At 41.3% G+C, this 10,549-nt stretch overlaps 1 protein-coding gene across 1 annotated transcript in view; it reads right to left on the minus strand.

The window, feature by feature from the left end:
- NTPCR (nucleoside-triphosphatase, cancer-related) overlaps window positions 1-10,249 on the minus strand; it is a 33,842-nt gene extending 23,593 nt beyond the window's left edge. The window contains exons 1-3 of the mRNA XM_004372809.2: window positions 10,168-10,249; window positions 4,701-4,863; window positions 4,005-4,101 (exon numbers count right to left, since the gene is read on the minus strand). Coding sequence (XP_004372866.1) covers window positions 4,005-4,101; window positions 4,701-4,863; window positions 10,168-10,201 — 294 coding nt within the window. The 5' untranslated portion in view covers window positions 10,202-10,249. The remainder of the gene's footprint in view (window positions 1-4,004; window positions 4,102-4,700; window positions 4,864-10,167) is intronic.
- Window positions 10,250-10,549: the final 300 nt, after the last annotated feature.

Consider the following 10,549-nt stretch of genomic DNA (forward strand, 5'->3'; position numbering starts at 1 on the left):
ACGCAGTCCTCAGTGCAGGGAATGAGGGAAGGTTCCGAGAAGAAGGAATTAGGACAGCGGGAGTGGGGAGGAGCAGATAGGCGGAAGTAAGCAAAGAAGGTGAACTCTGAGGAAAACAGCCCTACTGAAAAACAGACCACAAGATACGGTCAGGCCTCTGAAATGAGAGGCTGGAATCTTCAGCAGCCTTGGGCACTCACCAAAGCCCCCCACTGCACCTTTGAGCAGCAGGACCCAAACATCATGAAGGAGCAGAGAGGCAAGGAGAGTGTGCCAACCAAAGAAAACAGCGAGGGCTAAGGGCAGAAGGCTGAACTGACTATGGCATGTCTGGGGAACATTGTCTTGAGCCAGTGTGGCTGGAATATGGTGAGCTGAGGTCATTGCTTGGTCAGGGCCAGATAACACTGGGCCTTCTAGGCCATGGAAAGGAACTTGAGTTTTCTTCCCAGTATGATGGAAACCTCTAAAAGGTTTTTAACTGGCCCTTGAAATGAGATCTATTTAATTTTCACAAAAGTAAGTGAAAAGTAGTAAATCTATAGCAGATTAAGTGACACCCACCTTCTTTCTCATGTTCCACAGGCCAGGCATGATGTGGACCCGCCCATCCCACGAACCTTACCTTCTTCATCTGCTCCTGCCCCCAGGCCCCTGGAGCTTCAGTGTGTGTGTTCCCACTATCTAGAATATTCTCCCCAGACCTCCCCTGCCCCCTCCACCCCCACATTCCCCAATACTTTCTCTGGAGTGATGGTGTCTTCTCAGCTTTTCATTTCAGTTTAAATGTCACTTCCTCAGAGCTTTTTCCTCCTCACCTGATCTAAAGTCAGCTCCTCTTACCCTTCTCTCCATACTATCCTGATCTTTCCCTTCACAGCATATCACAATTGTAGATTCATCTGTTTAATGTCTCCATTTCCCAGTGGACTGAGAGCTTTGACAGAGTAGAAAACATGTCTGTTTTGTTTATGACAGTGTATCCAAGATTTAATAAATATTTGATAAATGAATGCAAAAACCAAAAGTTGGTTCTTTGAAAGACCAACTAAATTGACAAACATTTAGCTAGGCTGACCAAGAGAAAAAGAGAGCAGACTTAAATAATTAAAATCAGGAATGAAAGAAGGGACATCACTACTGACGTTACAAAATAAAAAGTATTACAAGGGAATACTATGAACAACCATATGCCAATAAATTATATAACTTAGATGAAATGGACAAATTACTAAAAGGTACAAATTACCAAAACTGACTCAAGAATAAATACAAAATCAACAGACCTATAACAAGGATTTGATAAAAATCAATACTCTTTCATTGAAAAAACATTCAACAAACTAGAAATAGATGGGAGCTTCCAAACTGAAAAAAGACTATCCACAAAACAGAGCTAACATCATACTCAATGGTGAAAAACTGAATGCCTTCCCCCTAAGATCAGGAACAAGACAAGGTTGTCTGCTCTCACCACTTCTATTCAACATTGCACTGGAGGTTCTAGCCAGGGCAATTAGGCAAGAAAAAGAAATAAAATGTATCCAGAGTGGAAAGGGAGAAATAAAACTCTCTCTATTTGTAGATAGTAGTATGATACTGTAGAAGAAAAATCTTAAGGAATCCATTAAAAAACTACTAGAAATAATAAATTAGTTTAGAAGGTTGCAGGATACAAGATCAATATACAAAAATGAATCATACATTTTGAGCATTCCAAAAAATGAAATTAAGGAAATGATTCCATTTACAATAGCATCAAAAGGAATATATAGGTACACTGGGAACTATAAAATATTGTTGAAAGAAATTAAAGAGGATCCAAGTAAACAGAAATACATCCCTTGTTCCTGGGTCAAGAGACTATTGTTAAGATGGCAATACTCCCAAAATTTATCTACAGATTCAATGCATCTATATCAGACTCCCAGCTGCAGTAACCATGACAGTGTAGTACTGATATGAAAATAGACAGAATAGAATTCAAAGCCCAGAAATATATCCTTCCATTTATGGTCTATTTATTTTCAACATGGTGCCAGGACAATTCAATGGCGGAAAGGAATAGTCTTTTCAACAAATGGTGCTGGGACAGCTGGATATCTATATGTAAAAGAATGAAGTGGGATCCATACTTCATACCATATATAAAAATTAATTTAAAAATGGATCAACAACCTAAACATAACAATAAAACTACAAAAGTCTTAGAAGAAAACACAGGAGCAAATCTTCATGACTTTGAGTAGACAAAGCCTTCTTTGATACAACACCAAAACCACTAGTGACAAAAGAAAAATAAATCAATCAATCTTTTCAAAATTAAAAGCATTGTGCTTCATGCAAGACTATGAAGAAAGTGAAAAGACAACCCAGAGAATGGAAGAAAGTACTTCCAAATCATAAAACTAATAACAGACTTGTATCCAGAACTTATAAATAACTCTGACAACTCAGTAATAAAAAGACAAATAACCCAATTTAAAAATGGGCAAAGGATTTGAATAGACATTTCTCCAAAAAAGATATATAAATGGCAATAAGCACATGAAGAGGTGTTCAACACCATTAGTCACCAGGGAAATGTATATCAAAGCCATAATGAGATACCATTTCATACCCACCAAGATGGCTAAAATCAAAAAGCAAGACAATAAAAAGTGTTCACAAGAACTTGGAACACTCAAACATTGCTGGTAGGAATACAAAATGGTATAGCTGCTGTGGAAAACAGTTTGGTGGTTCTTCAAAAAGTTAAACATAGAAACTCCCACATGACCCAGCAATCCCACTCCTGGGTATACACTCAAGAGAAATATAAACAGATGTCCACATAAAAACTTGTGCATGAATGTTCATAGCAGCATTATTCCTAATAGCCAGAAGTGGAAACAACCCAAATGCCCATCAACTGATGAGTGGATAAACAAAACGTGGTATATCCATACAATGGGATATTATTCAGTCGTAAAAAGGAATGAAGTACTGATACACGCTACAACATGGAGGAACCTTGAAAACATTATGCTAAGTGAAAGAAGCCAGTTATAAAAGCCCACATATTGTATGATTCCATTTATATTAAATGTCCAGAACTGGCAAATCTAGAGAGAAGAGGAAAATAGATGAGTGGTTGCTGGGGCTGGGGGGTTGAGAGGAGAAAGGGGAGTGACTGCTAATGAGCACACAGTTTTTTGGAAGGATGATGAAAATGTTCTAAAATTAGATTGTGGTGATGATTACATAAACCTGTTGCCATTGAGTCAACTCCGACTCATGGTAACCCTATAGGACAGAGTAGAACTGTCCCGTAGGGTTTCTAAGGCTGTAATCTTTACAGAAGCAGACTGCCACATCTTTCTCCCTCAGAGCAGCTGGTGGGTTCAAACCTCGACCTTTTGGTTAGCAGCCACCAGGGCTCCTTGATGGTTGCATAATCCTGTGAATATACTAAAAAAAACTTAATTGTACACTTCAAATGGATAAACTGTATGGAATATGAGTTATATCTCAAGAAAGATGTCAAAATAAACAAGTAATATGCTGTTAAAATAAACACATAATATAACAATATACTATGTTAAGCGCCTACAGTAGTGTACAGCACACAGTAGGCATTCAGTAACTACTGGTCATTAATGCTTGCATAATGATGTTTTCTCTTTCTAAATATTTGTTGTGTCATGAAAACAGATTTAAATATAAATGTGGGAAGACAGACCAAAGACCTATCTTTGAGGACCTTGGTAGCTGGACATCAGCGCCTTCCCAATATGAAACATTGATACATGCTGAATTTATGTGACAAGGAATTTACTTGTAGCTCAGAGTAACAGCAAATTATGCTGCCTATTTTTATTACAGCTCAATCAGTTGAAGATTTTTAAACTGTAAAAAGCAAAACTAGCCTTCCCTGAACAACAAAAGCCACTCTGGTCCATGGCTAGCAATTCCCATAACGCACTCACAGCGGATGGGCTAAGTAAGCAGAACTGAATACTCACATTCCTCAAGACAGGAAGGGCCAACTGCTCAAAGGAGGTCAGATCAACCATGTACTGCCCAACTCGGTATTCACGTTTTCCAGGTGGAGGCTCTGACCTGAATGAAAAGACATTGCATTCTTTGTTGAAAGTCTCCTTTGATTTCTGGTTTTGAGCTATCCACTGAGACTCTGGCCTTGTGCATGTGCTAAATCATCCTTAAAAATCACCTACACAAAGAGCAGTGGTGTGCAAAGCTGGTCTGATTCAGTTTTTCTCCTGAGAGCAGAGCTACCAGTAAGTGTATGCACACCAACAATGGACCTGCAGTTACAACGGCAGGTACCAACCATCTTTTTAAAAAGTGGCACTAGGAATGGGGTTAAGAATTACAGAGTGAAAGACGTCATGGTTCATGGGATAAGTTTCGAGTGAAATATAATTTTCATACTTTGTTTTTTCATATGATGGTTACAATCTCTGTTTTCTTTCTCTGAGAAATTTTGAAAGGATTCTAAAGATTCTAAAAGATAGAGAAGATTATCTGGCTCAACCTTCTACCCAATCTTCTGAAGGGAAAACAGAGTGACATCCAAGGACCTAAGAAAGGCCTTACTAAATCATTTAACTTTTGTTGAATCAGAATAGAAAAGTTCCCAAACATGGACAGAAGAACAACTTAGAGGAAAAAACACAGTAGAAATTAAATATAAGTACCCAGTTCTAGATAAAGGGCCCCGGGTGCCGGACAGAGTGACAACATCGAATCCTATTCTTCTTCCTCCTTGTCTGACTTCTTCTGTGTAAAATCCATCGACAGGCACACCGGAGGACTTTAAGGCCTCACTGGCTTTCCGGATCAATGTTGTTTTTCCAACCCCTAAAAAAACGATGCCCATTAGGAAACACTCTTGCTAGAGCACACACATGACTCCGAGAGCTATCACTGTGGGTTGAGAAATAGGTTGCAAATAAATTCTACGAATATTAATTTCACTTTAATTTTGATGGCTCCAGGTGTTAAAACTTTTTAATTTCAAGTAGAAACAAGCATAATCAAAATATGAATGATATCTTGAAGTTTATTTTTAAATTCTGAAACATTATTAGTTTTGTCACATACACGATCCTAGAACCGAGTCAGTTTGTGGTTTTCTGATGGTGAATTCTCAAGCACAATCTGCATCCTATGAGACAAGCCTCTGTTTTATCCTAGATTTACCTTCTTCCTTGGGCTGCTGCTTTCAGTCTAGAAAATAAAACTGATCATTTGGGCCAAAGGCTGGGCACCGTAAACTAGGATTTCAACCTCCAAGATGCTACGGACCTGTGTTTAAGAGTGGAAAGACCACTTCACTCCTCCATGGACTTGCATTGCTAGGCCTTCTGAGAATGTATCTCTTAAAGACCATTAACATAACTAGAAACAGTCATTTTTAAACTTTTCCTTAGTAGGAATCCTATCAGGTTAGTAACCTCTTCAAACATGCTCTTCTAGGCATTCCTTCAGCTTGCCCCTACCATCTTCCCAAAATGTAACCCATGCACCCCTACCCTCTTGCCCTCCCTACCTCTGCCCCCTTCCACTCCTCCCAGACTGGCTATTGACTAATCTGATTAACTCCTATGGGCTTATCGGCATGAACAGTTGCTTCCTAATCTAGTAATACTAACCACCAGCATTTGTGGATCTAGGTGCTGTTCCAGCATGCTTTACAAGTATTTTCTGGGTGAAACCCTCATAATAACCTTCAGAGGCAGTTACTGTGGTTATCCCTATTTTACAGATGAGGAAACTGAGACACAGACAGGTTAGGTAACTTACCCAAGGTTACACACTTAGTAAGGACCTAATGCTCTAACAGGGGCCTTTATGTTTCACTCTGACTACATCTATATGAGCCTTGTTCCCATATAATTTGAAGTCGATGGAGTTATGACTACCCAAAAATGGAAAAATAGGGACTTCTACTAGGTGTGCAATGGAGATATTCTGAGATATTACAGTGTTGTAAGTCATATTATTTATATGGCTACCAACACAAAGTCAGTCAGGGTTCCCCAAGAAATCTTTTAAGCCTCCTTCACATAAATTATGATCCATTATTCTTATTTAGTGCATCCCTCCTCCAAACTTCACACTAACGAACAATGGCATCTGGCCTTCTAGAACACAAACAGCATCCCAAAAGGATCTCTGCCACATGGTCACTGTGGTTGGTAAGAAAACTGTGTACAATATAAAATAACAAGGTTCTAATCCAACTGTGTCCCTCGGTAACTGTCACTTTAGGAAAATTACTGAAGAATCTTTTTAAATTAAGCAGGTGGCATTGGTCAGTGTTTAAAAATGGTACTACTTTTCTGAGGGGGGCAATTTTATCATACATTATAGTATGCATATCACAGCACCCAGAAATTCTATGGCTAGGAACTTATCCTCAGTAGATAATCTGACAAAAGTACAAAGAAGTTGGAAATAGGATGTTCACTGCAGCCTTCTTTGTAACAGCAGAACAGTGAAAACGATCTAGATGTTGTTCAGCAAGGGGATGGTTAAATTATGGTACCATGTATGTAATGGTACATAAATACTCAGGAATACCATGCACCCACTAAAAAGAATACTGTTTACCTGTATTTATTAGCATGGAAAATGAATCATAATATATTAAAATAATATATGGAAAAAAAGCAGGTGAAGAAATAGCAGACATATATAGTATTGTTCTATTACGGTTTTTAAAAAAGACAATGTGTTTACACAGGAAAATGTTAAGACGAAAACAGAACAAAAGTTTATAGTGCTTATTTCTGTATGGGAAATGCCATGAAATTGTCAATTTCTTTTTTAAAACTTTCTTGATTTTTTTAGTAGTATGTATTATTATAAGAAAAAAAATGATGCTATTTACATTTTGAAAAAGATAAAATGGAGCAACCGTATCATTCCTGTTAAAAAGGAGATACTAAAGGGACCTTTATGTTAGGTAGAACACAGGAAAGAAAGAGGAAGCATTTGGGTAAAGTCCCTTCCTTCTTCTCCAACTCTAGGAGTCTTTCCATTCTGTTTTTCATCTTCGTTAATTAAGCTGCCAGCCCAATGCTGTCTCCACTGGCTTCGAAGTGACCTGTGCTGAAGGAGATCCCAAGATAGCAGCAACACCAAGCACAGAGGGCAACAAGAGCAGGTCAGAAAGCTCCAGAGTTACCTTCATTCTGGTTCTCCCACAAGCAGAACCTAAGATAAAATGCAAGTTGTTCAACTTGGGAAGTGACCTTGAGAAACACTTAGGGAATGAAAGGATGGATGCCATCACAAGGTACAGGATCAAGCAAGTTACCACTGTGGGTAGCTGGAGCTTAATTCTACTCGGAAAAACCAGGGACAGTTTTAGACACATGCCTGAGTTTTCCTGTCTGAGGTGTGAAAAGTGGGGTATTCATCCACTAACTTCCACCAATCACTGTTGAAGGCTGCTCCTGGGGGACATGAATTCCTGGCCCTACTCTGTGTACAGTCATAGTGAACTCCAGCGACAGAGAAAGTTCTGCAAGACAGGTCACATTTGGGAGTCAGGAGAAATACTAAGTGCTAAGGAGGTATGTATGGGCGGGGACTGGCAGCACAGGCAACACAACGTGACCTCTTGGAGAAGAGGATTATCTGATGGTCTGAACATGTTGAGAAGATTTAGGCAGAGGGCAGAAGCGGTGATAGAAGAAAACTAAGCAAATGAAATAACCAGACTCCAAGGACGGAAAGACTTGTATCAGAAAGGAAAAATTATAGATTACTACATAGCTCTGAAAAGCCCTGGTGGCATAGTTGTTAAAGTGCTCGGCTGCCAACCAAAAGGTTGGTGGTTCAAATGTACCAGCCACTGGATAGGAGTAAGATGTGGCAGACTGCTCCCGTAAAGATTTACAGCCTTGGAATCCCTATGGGGCAGTTCTACTCTGTCTTATGGGGTCACTATGAGTCGGAATCAACTCAACAGCAGTGGGTTTGGTTTTGGGTTTACATAGCTCTGCTGTGATTAGCGTTCACATAATCATAATACTATACGCACTGACTACTGAGCTAATCAAAATGACATTATAACTGCATTAGGAAGATGAGCAGGAAGGAGAGGTGGATGGGTGTGAAGACAGGTTTAAGAGAGCTATACTATAGAATTACTTGAGTCTTTTCAACTGTATGCATATAAAAATTTTATACAGAAGGAAACAGAAGGAATAACCAGTGCCAGCCAGGCCAGCCTCTGCCCCTCACCCCACCTCCAGGCCTAAGGCAGGTACATCATGATAGCGGGTCACCTCTGTTATGAACAATACAGATGTCTTGGGGCCAGCCTGCTGAGAAAAACGCATTCCAAGCTTCAAATAAAGGATTTACAAATCAACTTTCAGAAGAGTTGTTTGCAGTATTAGGGTATATCTTTGGATATTAGAAATTTCTCAAACCACCTCTCTACCCCTAAAGCTTGGCACAAAAGTTTCCAAGTCTGCAATATTAAGCTACTTGAAATCCTTTCGTTACTACATTTTTTTCTCCTTTTCTTTTTTTTGGTGGCATGTGTTTTCAGTATTGGAATGCATGGTTACCAATGGAGTGCGTTTAAATTTTTGGTTGGTAATATGGATTTGAGACACATGATCTGGTAATATAAGCCTCCAATGAGGCAAGTAGCACTGTGGCGCCACCGATCTGTGGTATGACAATAATGAGAGCTAGGTAGATAATTTATTGCGAGTGCCTTTCCATTAGGTTGGAGTCCTGGTGGCACAGTGGTAAAGAGCTCAGCTGCTAACCAAAAGGTTAGCAGTTCGAATCCACCAGCCACTTCTTGAAAACTCTATGGGGCAGTTCTACTCTGTCCTATATGGTCGCTAGGAGTCGGAATCCACTTGACAGCAACAGGTTTTTTTGTTAGTTTGCTTGTTTTTTCATTAGGTTACATGGGGAACCTCTGGTTTTCCAAATATGACACAGAAAAACCAAAACAAACCTATCAGGGCTTTATCACACAGGAAAGCCATAATTATGCTTGCCAGCCTTATCTCAAAGAAATAAAGGAAAAAAAAAAAAAAGCAAAAGTTTACAAAACTAACACATCCAGTAAGCTATCACCTAATCGAATGCTCAACCTACACAACGAGAGGCTCCAACTCTGGTCTGCTGAGCTTCACGCATTTCCAAAGGGACCCACCTTGATGCTAAACGCATTAGAACCAGAATAACGTATTACCTCAGAGATCCAGAGGCATAAATACTGGCTGGTATACCGTTAATCCAATGGTAAGGAAACGGTTTCAAGGATAATCAATAAAACGGGAAAGGAAAGAGAATTCTACGCCGAGGATTAGAATCTTTGATATCTGAACCCACAGCTGGCTTCCAAAATGAAAACCCATTTGTAAAGGACCTTTCCCAGCTATGCCCATCTTTCTTCTTTAGCCTTCGGGATGCTGACACCACCTTCGTCTTCCCTTTGCCTTTAGTACCACCTGACACGTGTGCAGCACCCTGGCTTAAGAAGCAGAGTTTCCTGCTATATTCTAGCATTTGGCCTCACACTATCCCATTTCGCAGATGAGAACTCCAGTCCACAAGAGTTGGGGGATTTGCCCGTGACTCAGTCGTTAGGAGGCGACAGACATGGACGTCTGAGAGGTCCTGAAAGTTACAAGGCTTCTCAACCTGCGGGCCGCCCACGGCGGAAATTCAGGGCCAGTGAACTCGAATGGGGAGAAGAGGTTACATCTTCACGGTCCTCAGCAACCCGTCTATTAGGAATGTGGGCCAACACGCCGCAGTGGCGCTCTCCCATCGCTAGATCTTGCCATTTAATGCATTAATCAACAAACATACATTACCACATCACAAGCCTGGTCTTTTCTTGGCATTTTACCATAATTGGCTTTATTTCTAATCCTACACACTTTATGTATTTAAAAACATTTCTCCTGAGAAGGGGTAGGTAAGCTTCAGACTGCTAAATTTGTCGCTTTAAATCCGGAACTTCAAAGGCCAAACCGCTAAAGCCCCGGGTCCGCTACTGGTCCCCAGCCAGCCGCTCCCCGCCCGGCCGCGCGGTCCCCACCCCTCGGCCTCCCCAAGGAAGAGACTCGGTTGAGGAGAGCCAGTCGCCGCGCCAACCCGGACGCCGAGCGGGGTTACCTGGCGGCCCCGTAAGGAACACGTGCCGGGCCATGCCGGACGGGTTCGCGGAACTGGTGAGACGTGAGACGGCGTCCCCGGGCCACTGCGCCCACGCCACGCCCCCTCAGCCGGAAGGGACGCGGCCACGGCCGCGCATGCGCTGTCAGTCTCCCGGCTTGGGGCGTAGGATGGGCGCTGGTGTGGTCCCCCGAGGGATGGGCTTTAGTGGGGTGTTTGCTGAGAAAAATGTGCGTTAGAGAGGCTATTATTAACCCCCTGCGGTCCCATCTGAGCAGCTGGAACCCAGACTACGAGCTGGATAACCACAGGCTGCCAGCGCAGCGGGACTGCCCTTGCAAGGGAGGTTTAGATCCTGGAGGCCGTTCTCCAAAAGAAGGGG

Source organism: Trichechus manatus, unplaced genomic scaffold (genome assembly GCF_000243295.1).
Source record: "Trichechus manatus latirostris isolate Lorelei unplaced genomic scaffold, TriManLat1.0 scaffold00021, whole genome shotgun sequence".
Classification (NCBI taxonomy): domain Eukaryota; kingdom Metazoa; phylum Chordata; class Mammalia; order Sirenia; family Trichechidae; genus Trichechus; species Trichechus manatus.